This window comes from Periophthalmus magnuspinnatus, chromosome 9 (assembly GCF_009829125.3).
Source record: "Periophthalmus magnuspinnatus isolate fPerMag1 chromosome 9, fPerMag1.2.pri, whole genome shotgun sequence".
In the NCBI taxonomy this organism is placed as follows: Eukaryota; Metazoa; Chordata; class Actinopteri; order Gobiiformes; family Gobiidae; genus Periophthalmus; species Periophthalmus magnuspinnatus.
Genome location: NC_047134.1, coordinates 5211063 through 5237549, shown reverse-complemented (window position 1 = coordinate 5237549; position 26487 = coordinate 5211063). Strand labels below are relative to the sequence as shown.

General features: G+C 39.7%; 1 protein-coding gene across 1 annotated transcript in view; it reads right to left on the bottom strand.

The window, feature by feature from the left end:
- Positions 1-25833, bottom strand: part of fancc (FA complementation group C) — a 77206-nt gene extending 51373 nt beyond the window's left edge. The window contains exons 1-8 of the mRNA XM_055224342.1: positions 25706-25833; positions 20715-20986; positions 15363-15450; positions 15182-15276; positions 6647-6751; positions 6497-6561; positions 4756-4920; positions 3334-3490 (exon numbers count right to left, since the gene is read on the bottom strand). Coding sequence (XP_055080317.1) covers positions 3334-3490; positions 4756-4920; positions 6497-6561; positions 6647-6751; positions 15182-15276; positions 15363-15450; positions 20715-20954 — 915 coding nt within the window. The 5' untranslated portion in view covers positions 20955-20986; positions 25706-25833. The remainder of the gene's footprint in view (positions 1-3333; positions 3491-4755; positions 4921-6496; positions 6562-6646; positions 6752-15181; positions 15277-15362; positions 15451-20714; positions 20987-25705) is intronic.
- Between the last annotated feature and the right edge of the window lie 654 nt (positions 25834-26487).

The following is a 26487-nucleotide window of genomic DNA, read 5'->3' as shown; positions in this document are numbered from 1 at the left end:
CTCTCAATCAATCAATCAATCAATCTCTCAATCTCTCAATCAATCACTCTCAATCTCTCAATCAATCACTCTCTCTCTCTCAATCAATCACTCTCTCTCTCTCTCTCTCTCAATCTCTCAATCAATCACTCTCTCTCAATCTCTCTCTCAATCTCTCTCTCAATCACTCTCAATCACTCTCAATCACTCTCAATCACTCTCAATCACTCTCAATCTCTCTCTCTCTCTCTCTCTCTCTCTCTCTCTCTCTCTCTCTCTCTCTCTCTCTCTCTCTCTCTCTCTCTCTCTCTCTCTCTCTCTCTCTCTCTCTCTCTCTCTCTCTCTCTCTCTCTCTCTCTCTCTCTCTCTCTCTCTAAAGTGTTTTTTGTATTAACCTGCTCTACATCCTGGTGTTTTTATTTCACTATTTGGTTCCGTAAATCAAGATATGAACCTTAAAAACAGACAAATCAGGCACCTTCTTTCCTCGAGGTTGCTCCCGTTAGTGTTAGGCAGGAAGGGGCGTTGCATTCAACAGCCTGGCTCCAGATTGGCTCTTTGATTGCTATGATACTTGCAGTCAGATTTCCAAATATGGAATTGGCTCATATAACTGCTAACCTCTATGAACTTCATTTGACAGGAGCTGAACGCTATGGGTGACATCATACTCACTTAGCCTTATAAAGAAGTGGACTGGGGTTTTTTTGTTACACAGTTCCATATATCTTGCTTCATGTATTTGATGTGTTCTGTGTGTATATAAAATAAATAATAAAAAAAAAAAACAGAATGAGAGGGTGTGTCCAAACTTTTAACTTCTCCAGTATAAGTAACAATAAGTTACTATAGATTCATTGTGATAGCCTTAAAACGTAATTAGCTCAAGTACACTGTCAGAAAACTACTCGAGATATTTTCTCCAAGTAAACAAAACCAAACAAAAACACTAAATAAAACCAGGTGTAATATCATAAACAAAAGAACTGTGTGTGCAGCTGTAGCCTTGTATGTGTGTATATGTGTGTGTGTGTGGGGGGGGGGGATCCTGGACAGGGTAGTACAGTAAACAGGTGTGATTGAAGGTTCACTGTGTTATACATAAAACATTACATTACAAACCCAACTGTTTATAAAAGTACTGGTTTAACAAACATGAGTATGTAACAAATCAACAGGAAAATGAGTTTGGTGAAGAGAGCATCCTTTGTATTTACACATATACAAAACATAACAGGAGTTGTGCAATTCTAGCAGACCATCTCCATGCCACAAACTCATGTTGAAGAGGTTAAAGCTCACAGGGCGCATTTTTTTCCCCTTCACTTCACTATGTGTTAGCTATCACACTGGAAAACATTTTCAGTTATGTAAACATGTTTGAGCCATAGACTGTATATATAAATGGACATACCTAACCTGCTAGCCGTCACGTTCCAAACAAGAAGTGAACATGGGCGCGCTTCCGGCTCATCGACTCTGGCTCCAATGTACTTTACATTGAAAAATTGTCACCCCTCTCTCTGTAACTGCTGCTATAGGCTCGTCATTTTGCTTTTTATTTTGCTATTGTGTCCATAAATCAAGATATGAACATTAATTACAGACAAATCAGGCACCTTCTTTCCCCCGAGGTGCTCCCACTAGCGTTAGTAACAGATTTGACTGATAGCATTGCTAATCTCCTGCTCCATGCTAAACCGGTGGTGTGGGCAGGAAGGGACATTACCTTCATCAGCCTTGCTTTGGATTGGCTCTTTGGGATTCTGATTGCATGTATCATAGTAACCAAATATGGAACTGGGTTCCAAATTCACCCCTATCCTCGATGAGCTTAATTTGACTGGAGCCCAATGCTATGGGTAACGTCACACTTAGTCCACTTCTCTATACAGGCTATGGATGGAACATTTTGAGCTTTGGAGATGCAGACAGACTATAAAATAATAAAGGGTTTACTCAAACATATGTGAATGAAACAAAACACAACTCCTGTTTTTGAGGAGGTTATACAGCTTTAAGCTATGTTATAACAATATAACATAGCTTAAAGATCACAAGAGTCAATTTTGCGTAATATAGGACCTTTAAAAGCCAATATCTGATCTAGAAAGATTTTCCATGCATTAAATTTTATGGTACATCGCCCACCTTGAATAGAAAATATTTTAAGTTTGAGCTGTATAAATACAATTGGTAAAAAAACATCCCAAACAGAAGCTGATTTCTCTATTCTCAGCATTAAAATCATTGTGTAAACGGCCAAATCTACCAAATCTACCAAAGCCCAGAGCTCGTATGTAACTCAGGGTTCAGTCTTATTCCAGTGAAGTTTGAGGAGCAGCAGCCAAACGATGTGATGGAGTTACCACCGAGCCAAATAATGTGAGATGCATGCAGAGCAGAACCAGAACTCAACACAGCTCAAACAGCAGTGGAGGATTATCTCTAAAGCAATCCACAGATGATAACTGGACCTCCACTCCACACCTCATTAAAATAACAAAAGAGAGGCAGATAAAAACTTAGCTCTCAGCTTTTTATTTCTACGTCACTACTAAATCCATATGGAGTCTGGTAGTGCTTTGTATCAATTATAGGTATTATCTGAGTGAAGCCAAGAGGAGCTGAGTAAACCAACTATAACCAACAGGTGTCATGTTGGCAAGGCAAAAAATAAAAGTTAATATAGAAAAATTATCAATCAGAACATGAACAAAAGATGATGTAATATTCATTAGCAATATTACCCATCTCCACCCTGCCAGGTCAAGTTACAGGGTTACTGTATAAAGAAGTGGACTAAGTGAGTGTGGTGTCACCCATAATGCTCGAGTCAATGAAGCTCATGGAGGCTAGCAGTTATAGGGGCCAATTTGGAGCCGAGTTCCATACTTGGAATTCTGACCATGAGTATCATAGCAACCAAAGAGCCAATCCGGAGCGAGGCTGTTAAAGGTAACACCCCTTCCCACTCCCTGCTAAACTAGGATTGCGGACGCTTAGCAACACTGTCAATCAAACCTGTTGTTAACGCTAGCGCCTTAGGCAAAGAAGGTGCTGATTTGTCTATTGATAATGCTCATATCTTCATTTACAGACAAAAAAGCAAAAGAAAAAAAAAACACAGGATCAAACCAGCGGTGCGGGCGGGATGGAACATGACCTTTAACAACCTCCCTCCAGATTCGCTCTTTGTTTACTATGATATTTGTGACTGGAATTCCAAATATGGAACTGGGCTCCAAAGTCGCCCCTATATTTGACTGGAGCTGAATGTTATGGGTGAGGTCACACTCACTTTGTCCCCCTCTTTATACAGTCTATGGATGGCACTTAATGTGTAATACTCACCAGTAAAGAGTTAGACATCAGATGCTGTACTTCATGAGGAGTAGTTTTGTTGTTGGTTAGAACCTGCTCCATCAGACTCAGTACAGTCTCCTCCAGACTGGACACACTGTACCACCATAGAGAGACCATGGCTGGACCGTCCAATGGAAAGAGCTGGCTGACAAAGGAGAGAGAGAGATTACCCGCTACCAAAAAGACAATGTTATTGATCTGTTGTGCTTATGTGTGCTCCATCTTTGTAATGTATGACACCAATGGATCATTGGGTTATAATTTGCACATTTTAAATTGAAATATTTATCTAAAATTACTTAATAAAAATAATAAGTCCGCTGACTTCCGTGTTAGAAAACTGCAGTGCGCAGTGGGAGCTGATAACGTCATCGCAACAAAGTGTTGGTGCCCCCTATAGATAGCTGCACATCAAACTAGCAAGCAGCCCACTTTTTTTTCAATTTACATCAAAATGACTATGCGGCACTGCCCGAATCCTACAGGTATCACCAATTAAGAAAATAAAACTAGCGAAGGACGTGCATATGTCACACTGGGGGTTACATCGGCAAAATGGCATCTTGAAAATAAGCAATTAAAGATTAACATGAAAATGAATCACTCAAATATAACTTCAGAGGCTCAATTGAGAAGAAAAAACTAGAACGTGGTTAAAAGCTCTGAAAAGGCCAATTTGCAGAATAGTCTGATTTCAAAAACAAGTCTGTTGACATCTGGAAAACGTTTTTGCAGAATCTGTGACCTTTATAAGCTACAAGGACAAAACATCTCAAATTGAATGCTTTATCATTATCAGCCAATTTATTCTTGCAACATGGTTGTGGCTTTGGACATGAAATAGTTCTAACCATAGACTGTATAAAGAAGTGGACTAAGTGAGTGTGATGTCACACACAGCGTTTGGTTCCAGGCAAATGAAGCTCATCGAGGTTAGCAATTATAGGGGCCAATTTAGAGCCAAGCTGCATATTAGGAATTCTGACTGCAAGTATCATAGCAACCAAAGAGCTTATGTAGAGCCAGGTTGTTTAAGGAGAAGACAGCTCTTTCCGCTCGCACTGCTAATTTACCATGGAGTGGGTGCTTAGCAATGGTGTCAATCAAGCCGGTTGTTAAGGTTAGCAGGAGCAACCTCGGGAAAAAGAAGGTGCTAATTTGTCTGTTATTAATGTTCATATCTTGATTCATGGACACAAAGACAAAATAAAACCACCAGGATAATGTAGCAGTTACAGAGAGAGGGGCCACAGTTTTTCAGTCGAAAGTGAGTTGAAGTCTACTGAGCCGGAAGTGTGCTCCTATTTGCACACTTCCTATTTGATACGCGGCAGCTGGCAGGTTAGCTATGTCCATTTATATATACAGTCTATGGTTCTAACACATGTTCACACTGTGGCCTTGTCTTACCTGGAGTGAGCAGAACTTATGGCTTGAATGCAGTGGTCAGTTAAAGGGGCTTTGACACTTGTGACCGCTAGCTTCAGTAGAGCTCCGATCAGAGAGGCAGCTTCAGGACATGTGACAAGAGGAACACATGCTTCAGCTGTGGCCTGCACAATTTCACACGGGCAGCTGCAGGTCATAAACAAAAAGTGTAATTTATTTTTATTTTAGAATAAAACATCTGTGGATCTGCGCCTCAGGGTGGGCAACACATCAGTTTTGCAAAGGAGTAATTCCATATTATGCATTCATTTATTTAATATGAAAAGGAAGCTAAAATATTAGACTCCCACAGCCTGAAGGCACAAAACTGACCCAGGCATTACTGAGGTAAATCACTATTGATATTTTTTGATAAATTAACCTACATTATATAATCTGAAATGAGCATAAACAGTTACGTAAGAGTACACTGGTTTGTATTCAAAAGTATTAGGCATAAATCATATAAATGACAATATTATCCACAACATTTGTTTCTCTTCAAACGTTTTTCACACAGTCTTATTTAGAGCAGTGTCTCCTTCTGATGGACTTAAGGTAATCCTGCACTTGAGGGTGTAGAAACACATTTCCTTTAGGGGACCATGCCAAACACAATATTGGTCTGTGGTAGTAGAGCATTAAAGCTACCATCTGTAAGTTTATTAGATTTTTTTCACCAGTAGATGGCTCCCCTCACTTGGCCTTTGTTCAGTCTCACCCATAGACTGTATAAAGAAGTGGACTAAGTGAGTGTGACATCACCCATAGCGTTCAGCTCCGGTCAAATGAAGCTCATTGAGGCTAGTATTTATACTCGCCGATTTGGATCCGAATTCCTTATTTGGAATTCCAACCACGAGTAACATAGCAAACAAAGAGCCAATCCAGAGCGAGGCCGCTTCCTGCCTGCACTGCTGGTATAGCAGCGCTTAGCAACGTTGCTAATCAAATCTGGGGCCATAGTTATTCAATAGAAAGCGAATTGAGTCCATGGAGCAAGAAGCACACCCATGATCACTTCCTATTTGGAATGCAGCGGCTAGCGCGTTAGCTATATCCATTTATATATACAGTCTATGGTCCCACCTGTACTTTCTGATTTTCTTCTGTCAAACCAAAGCTGGCAAACTGTCAAACAGTAGTAACGTAGATAGCATCTAGTGGTGAAATGTGAGAATACAACAGGTGTGGGTCAGCTAATCTAATTATGGATGGTTAAATCAGCTAACTGGAAACATCACAGCAACATCCTATGACCACTCTGAGGAAAAGCGCTAGTGACTAGTCCAAACTGACAGGTATGGAAACAAACTAAACACTGGTCTGGAAAAAGATTCAATTAAAATCTATTAAAATTTTTAAAAAATGAAAAAATTAGAGAAAATTATGGATGGTAGCATTAAGACCAATAGCCGATGTAAAAAAAATGTAAATATCTGTGTAATATATAGCACTCTAGACACCTAAAGTACTTTACATTGCATCATTCATTGACTCCACACTGGATAGCAGTAAGCCTCCAGTAACTGCTCTGGGACAGACTAACAGAAGTGAGGCTGCCAAATCTGCGCCATCGACCTCCCCCACTTCCAAAAACCAACACTCACCCACACACCAATCTCATATTAGATTTGAGGTATCTCTTGCTGTGGCTTTCTGGACAACTCCCCTTTTAGCTCTTTAAACTGTGTAGACATGAAATAGCAAAATTTATAATTACCTTTGATTTATATCACAAGAAAAGGTGCAGATCACTCCTGCATGTTCCCCCACCCTCGCCAGCATCTAAAGCCACAGCAAGAGGACATGATGGACAGTGTTTTCTGGTATTAATCAAGGACATGTTCAAAAGGAAATGAGGAATCAGTACTGTTCTCAGCACTTTCAGATGGTACTCAGCTGATGGCACTCCCAAATGCTTCATTAAAGCCTCTGCGGTAATGTCTTCGTCTGTGGTGAGCTGACATAAGATTTTCTGCAGATAAACAAAACAAAATATAAAGAGTATTGTTAACACCTGGAGGTAATATTCTTCTCACCGGACAATTCTATAAAACAACGTCTCCATAGGATCAGAGCTAATTAGCAAGAGGAATATGGGATGGCTTTGCTAGCATGACACCATTTGAAAGAGATGAATGCTAAGCAGGCTTTCCAGTAAGTGAGACTGTATAGCCAGCATATGAGCAGATTAAGAAATTAATGTTCTTTGTTACAGAGAGGTTTTACAAGCAGAAGGGGCCCCATTGTACACAGAGACAAGTGCATTAATAAACCAAACTGATTCCTGTCTGAGGAAGAACAGGGCCAACGCTCCAAACCCATTAAATTTGACTTTGAAAATAAATGATGATTTATGATTTTTAACATGAACGTAGGGGTTTCAGAAGGAGGAGAAATTTGGACCACTGCCATAGCAATTAACAAATCCTAACTAATTGGAATTGGAAAAGTCCTAGGTTTCAGCTTCCCATTGTGTATAATGGGAAGCTGAAACCTGTTAATAACATGTGTTAGCTTTAAAAGTGTGCTATGTATCATTTCTGGTATGGGGTCCACCACCTGTAATAACTCAATGCAATAACTGGGATGTTACACAGTATGGCATTAAACATATCCATCTTGCATTTTTTTTTTAACTGCATGTGCTTACTCTGAGCAAACTCTCAGAAAACATCCATGGAGACGAGCAGGTAACAGACCCTCCTATAAAAAAGTTCAGTACACCTTCAACATTTAACTAACTAGGGATGCACCAATCAGATACTGTGTTTGGGATATTGGCACTGATACTCAAAATTTTGCTGGATCAGCTTCCAAATATCAGTTCAGTCTATATCCCGGCTGGACATTTAAATTGATGCAATAAGACTGGTAATTAAGGGTAATCAGCCCAGAAAGTCTCAGAATGTTTGAATTTGTATTTATACAGCAGTTGTTCTGCACTTACTACTTACTACACCATCGGATTGGGTTAATCTTATTTTATTTTAGTTTAAAGGAAATAAATGTTGTTTTCTGTTTCTGCACTGGTTGATATTGGGAATCAGCAGATACTTAAAATCTAAGATGCCTTTAATTGTCAAAAAATGTGGATATATTATTTACAAAATGATAACAATTTGGGGTTTATGGCTGGCTTTAGTAGAAAGATCTGGCAACCCAAAAAAGTAGGTCATCAAGTTTATATCTAAAATAAAAAACAGGTGGATAATGTTCATTTAATAATTAGTAAAATCCCAAGGCCTACTTCCCATAAGAAGAGCATAATGTAATGCTGTCAAAACATTGTAAGGAGTAGAGATTGCTTAGACTTTAGATAAAAAGAGGGACATGAAAGGTAGCAAAAGAAATGGGAGTAAAATTAAAGTAAGTGGGTGACTGAGAAAATTCAAAAAGCAGGGAGTGAGGAGGAGTCCTAATCCTCTGCACAGCCCCTTACAAAACAAGCCCAATCACTACCATCTGAACTCACTCAGTCACATCCCACCCATGCGATGGAGGATGGAGGGACAAAAAGCTGCTAGAATATACTGGGTTTGGATGGGTTGAAATGTGTCCTAGTTCGAGCTCAGTTTCGTTCTGATGCAGACTTGGTTTGGTCTGGTTAAAACCCGTGTCCTGGTTTGGTCCTGGTTTGAGCCCAGTTTAGTCCTGACACAGACTTGGTTTGGTCCTAGTCCTAGTCTAGGTTGGGTTTCAGTCTTAGTCCCAGTTTTGTCCCAATTTTGTACAAGTGTGAACACAGAACGCCAGTCAATATAGGCCATATGCTGTTTATATGATCGGCACAAAATCATTGATTAGAATATATGTAAAATTTGAATTGTTAGTATACTGTCTTTGCTAATTATTAAAAAATCAAAAAGTTGCAAAAAAGTTCTGATGGACTGCAAAAATAATCAGATTATTGTTATCACAATAGTCCCATAAAACATGCATAATTTTGGTCATCATCGTCCAGACTGAACTCGCGTGTTGCTTTTAAAATAATAATAAAAGATAGGTGTGGTCCTTGGAGGGAGTAAGCTGGGCATAATCCTGTTTCCTTCAAAGCCACAGTGCTGGCTTTGGGGGCAAGAACACTGCGCTGCCACAGAAATGATCCCTCATAAATTTAAATTAAAAGAAGGGAAAAAAGACGGGAGGTTTGGATGAGTGTCTGCTAACAATTACTCAGCCATGATTGAATTCTTCCCAAACCAATGAAACAAGTTTAGCCAAGCTTCAGATGGTAAAACCAACTGGAAGTAGTCACTTGGTGGTTCAGTCCAAAATAATGAGAACAGGCAACCATTTTATCCAAGCTTTTGCCTGTTAAATCCTCACTGCTAAGATTATGTTTATCTGGCATTGGATTTTTCCCATTTGTTACACAACTGCAAAATGGGAAGGTATGACCTCTTTTTAAAACCTACTTTCCCTGCCCATGGCATGTGTTCAATTTGGTTTATGGTAGAGATCAACTGATATGTTTTTTTACTTTTTTTCATAGCCGAGACCGATTGTTTAGAATGCATAGCAACCGATGCCTGATAAGCTCTGCCAAAATGTTCTGTGCTTTTTGATTAGTTAAAGTGTCTTATAGTGTATAAAGCTTTGTGTGGATTTTTAGGCAGCAGACCTCTGCAGCATATTTAAGACCCATAGCCGATTCGCTAAAAATGCAAATATTAGCCAACTGATATATCCGTCTATATCCAGTTAAAGCAATAACAACTAGTACCTGGCTTGTCTCTATAAACAACACAAGGTAAGACAGATGCCCCCTGTGCCGTTAATGTCTCTAAATGCCCTGCTCCGCCAGAAAAGATCAGCTGTGGTCCATAAGGTTTTTTGTTTTTTTTAAAGTTTCTATCTTCTTTCCCTCCTATCATTTGTGGTCATCAGGGTGGTTTCGGATGCGGTCATGGGTTTATTGTAGTTTGGTTTCTTGCATGAGAGAGAATATAGCATAAAATAAAGACCTGTACTTTTTATATGGACTCCCTCTGGGGAAGACTTGGATTATTTTTATAGGCACTTATTTGTAATTTCAGTAAAAATACTTCAGTATTTGTTATTTCAGATTATAATATATGTTTTTGCTTCAAATATCATGTAGCCATACTGGCTCGGATCAAAGGTGGTCAGTGGTTTAATGAATATATATATATGAAACCTGGTACATATGGAAAAAGTATATAAAGACAATATGACTTCTACTGTTCAGCTAGTTAAATTCAAATGTTCCACTGTCCTCTGTAAAAGCTCAAAATTAAGATTTGGAAATGTGATTTTTAATATTAAATGATAATTATTAAAATTAAATTAATGTTTAAAAAATTAAATTTACATAATTTACTTGTTAAATTGTGTCATAGCTCCCCATAGACTGTGTAAAGAAGCGGACTCAGTGAGTGTGACGTCACCCATAGCGTTCGGCTCCAGTCAAATGAAACTCATAGATGTATATTGCTAGATCTCTTGGACTCTGGGAAAACATAAATATTGACCCATACTTGTATGTAATTATAGTGAACTATGAGACGATGATATATACATTTGAGTTCACTTCTCCATCTGGACGACTCAAAGTGTTTTATTATTGCATTGTTTTAGAGCAGGGGTGTTCATTACGTCGATGATGACGTCGAAGGCATTTTGGGTAGATCACGTCCCGTCATCCATCCAGTCACATGACTAATATACAGGACAACCAGTCAGATTACACCTGACTCTAGGTCACATCATGGGCGCTGCACACGCATAAACAAGCGCGAGTTAGCTTAACCCTATAGCAGTGGTCCCCAACCACCGGGCCGCGGACCGGTACCGGTCCGTGGATCAATTGGTACTGGGCCGCGGGCCGTCCAAGAAATAATTAATTATTTCTGTTGTATTTATTATCTGAGTCTGAACAATCATTTATTTTGAAAAATCTTTTATTTTGAAAAATGACCGGATTCTCTCGGTTACATTTCCGTCACTTGAGCGCCGCCAACTTAACCACTTAGCGTTCCGACGGCCCGCCCGCGTTACATGTTACAACTTTACAGCAATGTACGTGTATTTCTGCGTCACCCACACAAACAATCTACACATCATGAAAGCTACGGCATTCATCTTTCTGAATATGTAAACCATTTACACCTCGAATCACCACAGTGCTGACAGGAAAGCCGTTTTTACAGAGAAGTCAGAAATGTGAATCTGGACTTCACTTACCATTGAGCGCTCTGGTTCTGTCAAACATCAACATATTCACACAAAGTTGGTCTCATTCGTTCCGTAAAGGTCCAGAGAATATAATCCAGTCAAGAAATTATGTCCACAAAGGACGTTAGAGCCTCCATGTCCAATCTGCTGCAGGAAAGTGAAATCTGTTCCGTCACTTCTCCGCGTAAAAACACGAGACTGGATATAAAGATCCGTGCGTAAAATTATGTGCGCGTATTGCGTAATTTTACGCAGCAGTTTTGCATTTTAAACATGACGAAACGGACAAAACAAAGGAAGTACGCGACCGAGGACACTGTGGATGTTTGTACAAGTTAAACTAGAGGCATCTCGGACCCGGAGCGGTTCGTGAAACCGAGTGAAGATCTCATGGTGGACTGAGGAGCAGAGGGACCTTATGTTTTGATCGACTGGATGCTGTTTCTAATCGGTAAGCGTGGTTTATTCAGCTATTAACTTAATTGTGGGTCAAATGTGTATCATGTGTAATCATTAGCATTAGCATTAGCCGGTCCACGGTGATAAAAAGGTTGAGGACCACTGCCCTATAGCGTCGGATCCTATCGTCGCACTTTCCAACAGCGTAACTCCGCGCCCAGTCGTGCTCTCATGTAAATTCAAAAGGCGTCTCAAAGCGGAGACATGGGGCTATCTAAATATTATACCGTCATAACGGTAATCTGCCTCTGTTGTCCTTCGAAGGTGACGAATGAGAGCGTGGGTGCTGCGGGGATTTTCCCAGTCATTTATTCAATGCGTAAAAGAAAAAAGATGGATGTGTAAAATAGAAGTAGTTGTGTGAAAAAATGCAGTAAATTCTGATACTTCGTTTAACATGTTTTTTATGGCTATAAAAAAGACAAAACCGTAATCAACATGATTAGCTCTGTTATCGCTTTCAAACGAAAAATGCAATTTTACTCCTGGCTGGCTGTCAGAAGCTACTGCCCGAACTATGCATCCCTCACTGATTCCATTCAGTGCAAGTCATCAGAGCAGTAATCATCATTCAACTAATTATGAACATGTAAGAAGTTCAATTGTGTTGTGCAGTATTGTCTCATGACGTTGAGCAAGGTACATGAAAATGCACTGTACATGTAAGAATTCATAATACATTTACAAATAAATATGTTTAACATTTTTGTATTAGGTGGTAGATCTTTCAGACACGATCATTTTAAAAGTAGCTCACATACTGAAAAAGTCTGAGCACCCGTTTTAGAGGCACAGAAATTTAAATGGTAGTGTATGTAGTGTCTGCGAATGGGTGAGTTATTCTTTAAAGGTCCTATACTACACAAAATGGACTCTTGTGAGCTTTTAGTCATGTTATAAGCTTACCTCCTCAAAAACATACTGGAGTTGTGTTTTGTTTCATTTATGCATGTTTGAGTAGTTTTCAAGTTAACAGCTCCTTTTATCTTTAGTTGGTAGAGAATGGCAATTCCAGGGCTGAAATCATCCAAATGATTCTAGTGAAGGTGTATAGAGTTTTAAAACACAGTGGAGCGCTTCCTGTATTACCACATGAATCACAAGGTGAAACAGAGTATTTTCAGTTTGAGAGAAGAACTCAGCCTAAATATGCAGGGTTTGTGTGTTAAACATGTGTAAATGAAATAAAACACATCTCCGGGTATGTTTGATGAGGAAACATTAAAACCGAAGGTAAGTAAACAGCATAATATGGGCCCTTTAATGTACAGCACTTTGACTGCTTTGAAGGTGGAAAAACGCGACACAAAAATGTCATGGTTTACCATTAAAATAACAAACTATACTAACAACAGAGCCTGCATTGCTAGTGCCATAACCTGCAGATAGAACACAAAGTTTTTCTCAGTATATGGACAAGCTCTGAAACTCCACTCGCGGCATAGGCTGCACTAGCATTGATTCGTGATTGGCTGCAGGTGCTGGGGTTTAGTGAGGATTCAGATCAGAGTGTCCTTTTAGATTCAAACCAAATGGATTTCAGCATTGGAGCTGAAAACTTAAATGAGAGTCTCGTGTGAGGCTCATTGAACTTGAAAACCAAAACACCAAATGAAAACAAACTATACTGTCATCGTGTTCAGTGTTTTTCTAATTAAGATTGGATCAAAATTAGACTTCTTATCAGTAAATGCAATATTTTGAGCATAAGAACTCCACATATCCAACCTTTAATCAAATGAATACAAACATTTAGGTCAAACTGATGTATGAAACTTGTTTATTTTCACCCATCTGTATAAACTTAGTATAAAGTTTTTTCTCATTTTGTTCCCCTCCTTTGTGTCTTTGCTACGAACATGGTAAAACAAAACACTGACTACAATCAGCTATTCATTATAATTTAGGCTTCAAATCTGCTTCACAGTTCTGGGAAGGCAGGCCCCAACAGAGACACGATCAGGACCATTTATAACACAGCAGGGAAAACAGAGACAAATGGCCTATTAAAATTGGTATGGCCCCATCCTATCTGCAAGATGTTATTGTCCCATACCAGCCAAACAGAGCACTCCACTCTCAGAATGCAGGACTATTAGTGGTTCCTAGAGTGTCCAAAAGTACAGTGGGAGGGAGAGCATTCAGTTACCAAGCTCCTGTGTTATGGAATCAACTCCCTGCTGATGTTAAACAGGCCCCCACAGTCTGTATTTAAGACCAGGCTTAAAACCTTCCTCTTCGGTATAGCGTATGACCAGGTTACATAGTGAGGGAGTTAGGGACATTAAAACCCGGGATAAGATAGGCTGCAGTAGGAGATAACTAGCTGGGGGAAGTATGGCAACCTGAGCACTATCCTCTGCTTTGTCCTATTTTCTCATCAGCAATGCTATTCACATGTTGTCCCCTGTCCCACTCCCCCTGTGGAGTGTAACTCTTTCAGATGCCCCGATGACAGCTGGACCCTCTCCTCCTCCTCGCCTGGCTCTCATCCTCCTCGCCCGGTCTTCCTCCTCCTCGCCTGGCTGATTTCTCTTGTTTTGTCTGATTTTTCCTGTTGTTTTGTTTTTGTGTGTAGGCAGCACGGTGGCTGAGTGGCAACACTCATGCCTCACAGCAAGAGGGTTTGGTTCGATCCTCGGGTCGCCAGGCCCTTCTGTGTGGAGTTTTTCCATGTTTCTCCCCGTGTCTGGATGGGTTTCCTCCGGGTACTCCGGTTTCCCCCATCAACCAAAACATGAACTCCCTTCGAGACAACTGTTGTTGTGATTTTGGGCGTTACAAAAATAAATGAATTGAATTGAATTTAAAGTGAATTAGACTAAGATCTGTGCAGCAGTTGTGCTATGTTCACAGGAACAAGATTTTTGAATGAAGAAAAGCCATTAATCAGAGATTCAAGAACTCTATAATATTTAAAACAGATGGCAAGCAGCCAAAAGGAATATTGTTAAAATGAAAGTTCCAGAGTCTCGTCAGTAATAGAAATTATCAGGTTCAATATGTCTCTCGGCTGGCCTGGGAACACCTTGGAATCCCACCCATAGACTATATATATATAAATGGACATAGCTAACCTCCTAGCCAAGCAGGAAGTGAGCATATGTACGGTTCCAGGTCCAGCAACTCTGGCTCCAATTCACTTTCTATTGAAAAACTGTGGCCTCTCACTCTGTAACTGCTGCTATAATCTCGACATTTTGATCAAATTTGATTGATTGATTAAAAAGTTCATATTAACCCACTCTACATGATCCTGGTATTTTTATTTTCGCTGTTGTGTCAGTAAATCAAGATATGAACATTAATAACAGACAAATCAGGCATCTTCTTTCGCTCCCGTTAGAGTTAGCAACAGGTTTGATTGACAGCATTGCTAACAGCAATAGCAACTGCAATTATCATAGGAACCTAAGAGCCAGTTAAGAGTGAGGCTGTTGAAGGTAAAGTCCCCTCCCAACTGCACCTCTGGGTTAGCAGGGAGTGGGCGCTTAGCAAAGCTGTGAATTAAACCTGCTGCTAATGCTAGTAACATAATCATGTCTTGATTTACATTTTATGACCAAAATGGTGAGCCTGACAGCAGCAGTCACAGAGAGAGGGGCCACAGTTTTTCAATAGAAAGTGAACTGGAGCCACAGTCGGAGCCAGAGGCGTGCATATGCTCACTTCTCTTTTGCAATGCGAAGATAGAAGGTTAGCCATGTTCATTTATATATACAGTCCATGCTCTTAACTTAGTACATACCCGTATCCACTGGTTAGCTTTAGCTTCCACAACATTTCCTGGTTCCTCAGAGTACATTCCCCACAGACACTGGAACAGCAACAATCGACTTGTGGCTGCAACAAGAATAATGTTTTTTTTTTTTCAGTTAAGTTATATGAAGTACTCACATGCTCAGAAGTAATGCAAAATATCCACTCACAATCTGCAGTAACATAAAAGATCCAGCAAAGTCTGCCTAAGAACTGACCCAAGAGAGGCAGCTTCCTCAGAACCTCTGTGGTAGAACCCTGGAAGACAAGACACAGTTCCAATCTCTTAATAATTAATATGATCACATAGGGATTAAAAATGTCATCACAATAGGCAAGGTTTTATTAGGCCCGAGCCCATACAGGGTGTAGGGCCCATGCACTCGCCCTTCGCCCATGAGTGCATGGGCGAAGGGCAAGGAGAAGGAGGCAAAGAGTGGAAAAGGAGGCGGAGAGTGGAGGAGGAGGTGCTGTAGAGTGGCGTGTCTTTGATAAAAATGAATTATTTTTTCTCTGGATAAAAAAGACGAAACGGTTTTGTCCAGAGCCTGTCGTTGGCCCAGAGCCTGTTATTTGTCCAGTGAAAGTTCAATGGGGCATCTCACATCTCACATTTAAACTTGTTATTTCTGTTGCTGCTGTGAAATGTAGGGGACTTGGAAAGTTTTTTTTTTTGTTTTTTTTTTTATTCTAGAGTGTTTTTTAATAACAATGCCATTTAAAGGCTTTACCTGTCCACATATGTCACTGCATTGTACATTTAGACATAAGCAGATAGCCCGCTCCACATACATGCTTGTGGTCAAACTTAGATTAGATAGAAAAAAAATAGCAGTAAACACAAAATACTTAAATATTTGCATATTAATGTCAGAAGTTTGTATGTTTGGGTTCAGATACCAATTCTAATTTAAAGCCGCAAGCGGCAATGATGGCCCTCGCCCCCCCCCCCCCCTCTGTTTATTATGGTTCTCTATTCACAGTTTTAATCCACATCAGTGATTAGCTTTTTAGGCTGATCCATGTGTCTGTGAGAGGGAATCAAATATGCAGGAAAGCAGTCATATTTTGACAGTGTGCTGTGCATAAACCAGACAGAACATCCCCAAAATGTGGATGTTTATTGACAATAAACATGTGTACATGCTGTATGTGGAGTTTGGGGTAATTTGGATGAAAAACCTAGGACTAGAGAGGTTTCATTTGCACTTAAGTGAAAGTTTCAATCCAATGATGAAGTCATACTTTGAGGGCCTGCTACATGTAAACTGTAAGAAATATCCACAAAATGTGGATGATTATTGACAAACAACATGTGTACATGCTGTATGTGGAGTCTGAGGTAATTTGGATGAAAAACCTAGGACTAGATAGGTTTCATTTGCACTTAAGGAAAAGTCGTGTAGGAATTTACATCCAATGATGAAGTCATATTTTGAGAGCATCCTACTCATGAACCATAAAGAATATCCCCAAAACGTGGATGATTATTGACAATCGACATGTGTACATACTGTATGTGGAGTTTGATGTAATTCGGATGAAAAAGCTAGGAGTAGATATGATTAATAGACATGCAAGTCAAAGTGCCAAGTGCCAATTTCTTTTCAATTCATTGCGCCCCTGATGGCCAACTGTGGAAAATAACCCATGGCCATAATGTAATTTTTTTGTTTCTTCTGAGACCATGAATTGATTCCCCAAATTTCATAGTAATTGGATAATGTTGGCATTTCACCCCTATGGTAGGGGGCGCTATAGTGTTCATTTTGATAAAAATTAATATTGCATTCCATTCATGCCCCAATCACGCATATGTGATGTGAATGTGAGCTCTGTAGGGCAATGCCTGTGGTCGTGAGAGAACATCGAAAAAACAGGAAACGAAGGCGTATTTCAGCGGCGGCGTACAGGTGAACCGTGTGGAATTTGGAGAAAACGTGGACGTTTTATGAAAACCCATGTGTCTGGATGTGGCATGTGAAATCTGAGCTCATTTGGACCAAAAACCTGAGACTAGTAGCGTTTTGAAAACACGCAGCGAAAAATTTGGCGAATTTTCGATTCAATATGGCCGACTTCCTGTCCGCTCTAGGGCAGTACTATGATTGGCTTTTTTGCTTGTCTCCATGAGCTCTATCACTGGTGTGAATTTCGTCAAGCTAGGGCGAAAAATGCGTGTCGGCTCCCAATTCATTTGAAAATTTTGATTTTTCTAGGTGGCGCTGTCGAGCCGGTGTCACGATGCCAATTTTATGAAATTTTTCGCCGAGCCAGTCGATCCTATACCTATATATGGGACTTTTCGTCGACGTTCAGGGGGTGAAAAATGCGATCGTTTGGGCGGAAAAAAAAGAATAAATAATAAGAAAAAGAAACCCAGGAAGAACAATGCCAATTAAATGGCACTGTGAACCTTAAGTGTGAAGTTTGGTGGGTTTTAAATGAAGTTTTTCAGGAAAACAAAACAACAGAACCTTTTACTGTGACAATCGAAGTAATAGTCTCCATCAGTTTTGATAACAAATAATCCAGTAATATTCAATTCAATTCATTTTATTTTTGTACCGCCCAAAATCACAACAACAGTTGAAGGGCGTTTATGTTTTGGTTGATGAGGGAAACCGGAGTACCCGGAGGAAACCCATCCAGACACGGGGATAAACATGCAAAACTCCACACAGAAAGGCCTGGGCGACCCGGGGATCGAACCAAACCTTGCTGTGAGGGATGAGTGTTGCCACTCAGCCACCGTGCTGCCTACACACAAAATAATAATAATAATAGAAAGAATGGAGACATTTTCAAGGACTGAATGTATATTTTCCATGACATGTGGCCTTTTTTCTCATTTTCTATGCATTTTCAATGTCTGGAAGAGAGGCAAATTTTAGAGGTTTTCCAAGACGAGTGGCAACCCTGAGTGAGATTAGACCTGGTTTACACCTAGTTTAGACCTAGTTTAGACCAGGTTTAGACCCTGTTTAAACCTCCATGGTTTAAATCAGGTTTTTCAGCTCACATTGCACATTAAAGTAATGGCTAAGCAATATAAAAACAAACAAAAACTAAAATAAAAAATCCCACACTGGTTTTTTGACATTTTATCAAAAACTAAGTATTTGTTTTTCATTTACATAATTCATACATGACTCAAGAGAATATAGACATTTTGAGCTATGTTTCTTCACATAATAATTACAATTTTTATAGGGGTGGGCTTATATGGATAGCGAGGTCCACAAATGTACCTTAAGATGAAGAAAAGATCACATATCAGCTTTTTATCTTTGTAAAAATAACTTCAGACTTGTTTTCATAAGCCACCCGGACATTGGTCTGTTATATCAGATTAAGGCCACATAACATGTGTTTGTTCTGGTCTCTATGGTAACTTACTCATGGATCTCTTTTTCAAATTATTCTTTTATCAAATTCACTTTCCACTTTTAATAGTGAAACTGTCTATAAACTCCATTTTCTCCATCAAAGTCACCGCTCAGATCTCTGCCTATAATTTGCTCTAGATTCTGGGTTCAAGAACTTCCCGGTAGTTTATCATTTTCAACGTCACTGAAAAGGGTTTGATTAGGGGGGCTGGCCATGGGAGTTTAGAATAATTGCTCTCTGGTTCTGGTTCCTATGGGCGCTTCACTCTCGGGCTCCGCCATAATGTAAAGATCCAGTTGTAAATGAATATTCTTGTGGAGTTACATCACCAGAACTCAAATGTAGATGTATGAAAACGAGCAGGACCATGTGTGACTGGACTGGGGGTGAAGGGGGGGTTGAGGGCGGGGTTGTGGGGTTTGAAGAGGGGTGCCTTACTTGGCTCAGATCCATTCTGCTTTCTACTAATGCCAACCTATTTTTTTTCATTTCATTGAATACCACCCAGGGGAGCGGACAGGGGGTGAAAAAGTGGGTCTGTTGTCCCAGGCCCCTAAAACCCTGGAGCCCGGGGACAACAGACCCACTTTGGTCCTTCATAATTTTCATTTATATCAGAGCGGGACCCATGTGAGGCTTCTTCTCTCGGACCCCAAATTTGTCTTGACGGGCCAATACTTTTTAAATTAGTTCTAGTCAAATGATTCTAGTCAAATGATTCTAAAAACTATTGAAGATTCTGTACATTTGTAACCAAAAAGTAAATAAAAATGAATGAACATTAATAACAGATGAATCAGGCGCCTTCTTTCCCCGAAGCTAAGCACCCACTCTCTGCTAAACCAGCAGTGCGTTCAACACCCTCGCTCCAGATTGGCTCTTTGGTTGCTATGATACTCGCAGTCGGAGTTCCCAGTATGGAATTTGGCTCCAAATTGACCCCTATAACTGCTAGCACTGTTGAGATTCATTTGACTGGAGCCATACGCTATAGGTGTCACACTCACTTAATCCACTTATTTACACAGTCTATGGGAACATCACCATCTGAACTTGTGCTTAAATATTACTGTAAAAGTGTGTACAAAAAGGTCACATAATTAAATAGTGAGAAAAAGAGACTGAAATCTGGCCGGCCCTCCTGCTTCCTGCTCCCTGCCGCTTCCACATTAGCTGGAGCAGATGTGGGGATACTTTAGGTTAGCACTGAGGTCCCTTAGCGCCTGTTAGCTGACTGGAGTGAGTGTACATGCAGTGGACAGCACAGAGCCGGCCCTGTTATAGACTGGACCAGAACCCACCTTTCAGATCTGGCCTTGGACTCGGCGCCAGCAGAGGAATGTATGTATGCTTACACAGTAGACCTGCTCATGTTTGAATTAAACTTGCAATTTATATTCATGACTGCATCTGGGAAGGTAGTTGGATGCTGAAGCCATGGAGTTAAAGCTTAATCCTGCAACTTTTAAGAGTATTTTTCACAAACACAAAAGGTTTATTGCCACATTCAATTTCAGTATTCTTAAATGCTAAATGTTTGAAGCACCTTACATCAAGAAACTACTTACCCATTGACACTTGAGGCATGGTATGTTAAGTGTATCGCCCAAGGTCACAACAACAGCATTCATTTGTGGCAGCTATAATCACAACGTTAACCTGTAGGTGAGCGGATCTGACCGCTCAACTAATGATGTTTATGTCAAGAGCAGAATTAAAATTGCCAACCATTTCATCGGTGGAGAAACACTACCAACTGAGCCACTGTTGGAATCTTAAAGCCTGACTGTGAAATATAGCTGTAATTATGTCTGAATGCACTCCCCCTGTTAAATAAATATGAAGATGGCGGTTCGAACTCCGCTTTTGTCATAAACATCATGGGTAGAATGGTCAGATCCACTGACCTTGGGCACACACACTCGCCCACAGTGTCCGTGTACTCTGGTGTGTGCGTTTGTGTGTGAGAGTTCAAACCACTCTAGCCTCTTCACTTTTACTTAGTCTCATTATATTAAATTTAAAGTTTTGGTTTTCTAAGTCAAGAAAGATCACTGCTGCACACTTTGAGAATGTTAGTGATATTATTAAAATTACAACAGATATGGAATAATACATTTGTTCATTATTACCGTGCTGCTGATGGAGGCCTGAAGCTTGTGCAGGAAGGCCCTCAGTGGCCTTAAGTGTACACAGATGTCTTCATGAGTCTTTGTGCGGTCAGTCTGGTCCCAGGTCTTCACTGTGTCAAACCAGAACTGCAGCTCCTGGATGTCCACCTCAGACTCCAACAGGGGGGGCGTCTGCACGGGAGGCGGCTGTGGAACAGGTGTCTGTGGGGGAGGCAGCTGTGAGCTCATGGTGTCCGACATAGTGCATCGAGAACACGATTTTACAAGAGAATCTGTGAAATAAACAAGATTGAAAGAAACGGAGACAGTTCAAACAGATTTATATTAACAAGCCAAACTAACCTGGGGTTGAACTATTATAAATATTGCAATTAAAAATGTCTTTGTGCACAAAAGCATCCAACTTGGCCCAATCAGAGAGACAGTCAGCTTGACCATCTCCACAGTAATGTAATGTCTATTGGGTAGGACTGGCCAAAAATACTGATCAAATCGATTAATCAAATTTGAAGTTCAAATCAGTTTGTTTGAAAAAAAATATATTTTTATTTTCCCCACTTTCTTCCATTGGAAAGGGCATTGAAAAGAGAAAGAAAGTAAGAAAAGCTCCAGGAGGAGACTGTAGCACAGGAGGACAGGGCCGTGCAGCACTTTAAATCAGTGACGTCAAATGAAATGTTGCACTGTGTTTAAGTTTTTTTTTTTCTCATTCATAAAAGATTTTCCCAGTGGTCAGTGTGTTATCCATCTGAATTTGAATATAATATTTTCAGTTTGGACAATTCTCTGTAGTTTGCAGAATATAGTGGTGAGAGAGGGACGGTGTGAAAAAAAATACAGATTTTTTTGGCATAATCACCCAGCCCCACGATGAGGTTTTTGTGGAGCCACTCTAAAATCCCAAAATCCTGACCTGTCAGGCAGCAGACAGGGAAGTGCCCCCTGGTGAAGTTTTCCTCACATTTGTGTAGTGTTTATCATGTAGTCGGTGACACCTGCAGCTTTCTGTCCACTGCGTGACCCTAATCCGCTAACCTCTGACCCTTAACTCACCCACAGCTACTTGTCCACTGTCTAATCTGGCAGGATTTAAAACCCAACAGACATTACATTACACTGGAAATGGTTGGGCCGACTGCCCCTCTGATTGGAACCAGCCGAAACTGTTGTGCACAGTTACTATATTTTCCGAAATATAAGTTGCTCTGGAGAATAAGTCACACTAGCCAAAAAATGCATAATAATGAAGAAAAGACATATATAAGTTCAAATTCTAATTAAATAGTATAGTTCACATTCTATTTAAATTGGATTTTTTATAAAACAATAACAGCATTTTATCATTGGCTTTTATCAATCGTAAAAGTAATTTGTAACATCTGAAACAAAATGATAATATCGTGAGAAGTTAAACACATTAGTATTAGCTCTGCAGAAAGTGCCAGACCAGACCATGCTTTTCTCAGCAAGTTGTTTTCAAGACTTCAAAGTTATTTCCACCAGTTATTTTGAAAATGACTTTACCAAAGTGACCTCTCTGAACATATGTGTGGTCTAGTTTATCCCACATCTTCTGTCAAGAGCAGACATGAATAACAGAAGTGGAGGTAAAAACAAAAGCTAAAATAGAGTGAAGCTACTTGTGCTGATGTGGTTAACATTAATGGGTGATGTTAAGCTCTTATTAAAACACTCCAATAATCAAAACCTTTTGCTCAGGGCAATGCAGCTTTCCTCCACACAAGCTCACCGAAACCTATTAAGAAATAAACAGCACTGTCTTCACCTTTTATGATGATAAGGAGAGAGGCGTAGGGGGCCACATCCCAGAGCTGTGTACAAGAATGCTTGAGACCAGTCTATAACCTGGGGGGGGGGGGGGGGGGGTTTGTGGTAATAACAGGACAGTGCAGGACACCAGGGGTTGAGTTTTATGATCAACTTGATTTGTTTAATGTCTTGCCATGATATCTGCTTTAAAACCCTATGGCCCACTCACGTGAATATATTAGTACTCATTTTAGAGGGAAAAAAATGCCATGCACATTAACAACAAATGCCCTTCATTGGAGATGGAAGTTTACCAGAGAAGCAGAGGTGGCAAAATACAGCTTTTATAGTTTTAGTGTTACCCCACTGCAGAAAACTTTGTCTATGTTGGTCTGTTACATGCATGACACACAGTCTTCTTGTATGTTTTGCTATTATTTTACAGATAATTTCTAAGTTTCTAAAGACCTATTGTGAGTTTAACATTAAGAATGCACCAATCTGATTCTGGTATAGGATAAATCCTGGATCAGATCAAATCAGCTTCCAAATATCGGTTCAGTTGATAGCCTGGTAGTCGCATATACATTCATATAAGACTATTTCCTGGTTGTAGTTGGCCCAGAAAGTCTCATTAAGTTTGAACTTTTATTTGCAAAGTTGTTCCTTCTGTTACATGAGGGATAATTAACAGCTGCATAGCACATTTAGATACATTTTGTCTTATTTTATTTTTGTAAAGAAAATAAATGCTGTTTTCTGTCTCTGCTCTGCGATCAGTTGATATTGAGAATTGGCATATACTTAAATCCATAGAATAAGAATTGGTATCAGAAATGAAAGAGCTCGATAGGAGCATCCCTATTTAATATACAGCAGCGTTACTATGCACTATGGTTGTCAAAAGTATCAAAAATTAGATATGAGTTGACACTAAAACTGATATCAAAACTAGATACTCTTTTGAGCAGATTGATACAAAAAAAAATCACTTTAAAAGGACAAAATATGAGTTCTCTTGAACAGTTTATGAAATTATAGTCGAATACTAAAAATGGAGCATTGTGGTATCATAACACTGGTCAACACTAAATTTATTGTCCAAGATTTTTTAGCTGATTTAGGATCATTTTGATGTGCTGAATCCAAAAATCACATTGGTTTTGCTCAATCAGGTCAACGTTCTGAACTAAGCTACATATTTGTTTTTGGACGATTTTGTTTACATGTATGAATACTTTCATGTCATATGATGCAAAATTCTGTTATATTTCTCGCTATAAACAAATTTTGAAGATTTTGCATGGGCCAACTTATGACTAATTGTTTTTTTTTATATATTACAAGTGAATGAAATGGCTTCGACTAGAAGATCTTGCAAAAATAAGCCTGACATATTCTGCTACATCTGCGGTGAATACACCAATGTTCCTAACTGGAATCAAGTCACAAGTTAAGTTATTTTGGTATTAAACTTGGTGACCAAGATGAAGCTTGGGCGCCACACATGGCATGCAAGTCATGCACCGAGTATCTGCGTCAGTGGACTAAAGGCAAGAAGAGTTGTCTGAAGTTTGGAATTCCCATGGTTTGGAGGGAGCCGACATCAATAGCTACTTCTGGGCTATTGATGTGACTGGGACCAACAGAAAGAACCGAAGCAGCCTCAAGTATCCTGACCGTGAATCAGCACGTCGTCCTGTAGCTCACTGTGATGAAATTCCAGTACCTGTCTTTGTAGAAGTTCCTGACATCAGTGACAAAGATTCCTCCAGTGTGGTTTTAATGATGATCCACATCCATTTTCCCAAAAGGAGCTAAAGGTTTCCTGAGAATCTGGGATCACTGAGTGATGAGCAGGTGGAGAGATTCCATCAGGACATAAAAGAGATGGAGACCAGGTATCAGGGACGCTGGGATGCAGTCATGATGGCTGATTACTGTTGGACATCCCTGCTGCTGAGCATTCAAGGAGTTCATAGAAACAGAAGTTCATGTCCTGAATTTTGCACAATGATAACGTAACGTTCCAATTTACATGTACTTACCTTTATCAATTAACATAACGTAACATTTAATTAATACATTCTGTTAGAAAACTATTTTTTATCTCCTAAAACATTTTTTGGATGAGAAATATTAAAGAAAATCAACTGATAATGTCACAAAATTGTAATCAATTTAGTCAGAAGATCGGATTTTTCTAAATCAAATTAGCATAAAAACCTGACCTGACTGAGAAAAAAGGATAAATGGTCCTAATTCAGTTGAAAAAACACAGACAACTTTCAAAAGTGTTTTTTAACAATAAAAAAACTGATATCAATTTCAAAATAAAATCTAAAATAAAAATAAGCCATATGGACCTCCACCGCTTTGTTATTTTGGCTCAGGAACAAGCCAAATATTATCTCAGAAGGAAGGAATGTTATACTACAAATTTGGGCAAACGATGAATTGTGACCTAACTTTTCTGTACAATCTCTGCTACTGCGATCAACATCTGAATTGTGTGATTTAGTTAAATATGGGGGGTAAGCTCTCACAAGTATTATACTTCTGCTTACTCTTTTTGAGAATTGTGCAAAATTTGGATTTGGATGTACACTGTTTCTGTTCTTGTCTGTACTGGCAAAAAAATAAAATATATTTTTTATTTTTATATATTATGCCTGCTCAAATAAACAATAATCATTCATTCAGAAGACTTTTTACCTTTCGCCTGTGGATTTAAGGAAAAGGGGCGTTTGCTGTTCCAATTATAGAACTGCTGACTCTGCAATTGGATCTGATTTGCTTGATATCAGTAACCACTGATATATGTATGTACCTGCAAATTTTCGAGTTCGAATTATTTACATTATAGAAAATGTCCCCCACATGTCACACACAGCCGTGTATTTGAAGTACAAGTTTAACGAAAATTCTGTTAACGCGCGTGTTTTGTACGTGAATATGCAAACAATGGCCTCCGGATGTCGCTATTTCTTCTACTGTTTCGTCCGTACGTTCGCTCTACAGACAGAACACGAGGATTCAGTTTCAACATTCTTATGTAAGTTTTAAAGTAGTAAGAGTATTAAATTAAATTAAAAAATTTCTATGTAGCTACGATTTCAAATTATTTAGATCTTTAGCAATCACTCTACATGATGTTAGCTTTATGTCGTAGCTCCACAGACTCGCTTACAATTCAACTTCCAACATTTAGGTCAACATACCACATGTAAACAAATGCTGCCGACATCAAACTTCAGATGTTTACGTACATCTTTTCCAAGTAAAACGTGCAAAAATCTTCATTGCGCTGAAAACGATCTAAACTTCCCACTTGTCTCGGGACTTCCGCACATGACTAGGCGCTGATTGGCTGAAAGCAGCAGCGCGAGCTCGCATCACCGCGGAGAACTTTGGGAAATTGAGTTTTATCATGGAAAAAACGCCGAAAAGCGTCACAAATGTAAGTGATGAAGTACATTTGTTTGATTGCGCATCGATCCATCCATCCATTTTCTTCCGCTTATCCGGGGCCGAGTCGCGGGGACATTAGTCTAAGCAGGGAACCCCCAGACTTCCTCCACCCTAGACACGTCCTCCAGAAATGTTCCATAACGCGCGTGGAACATGCACATGGAACATGACTCCAGCCAGAATTAAAAATGCCCCAAAATACTGCTCCAGAAAACAAATGTAAAATCATAAGCTTAATGCAGCTACATGTGTGTAATAATGTGATCTGTGAGGGTTCTGCAAGTGAAAAAGTTTACTCCGTTGACTTGTATGAGTGGTAGGTTTAGTGCAGTGCGTTTGTGTGCGTGTGTGTGTGTGTGTGTGTGTGTGTGTGTGTGTGTGTGTGTGTGTGTGTGTGTGTGTGTGTGTGTGTGTGTGTGTGTGTGTGTGTGTGGTAAAATGAGGCACCTTTAAATGTCCAGGTTTAAGCTGTGGAATGTTCTGTATGTAAGAGTGACCTAAACTAACTAAGTCACAGCAACACACATGGGAA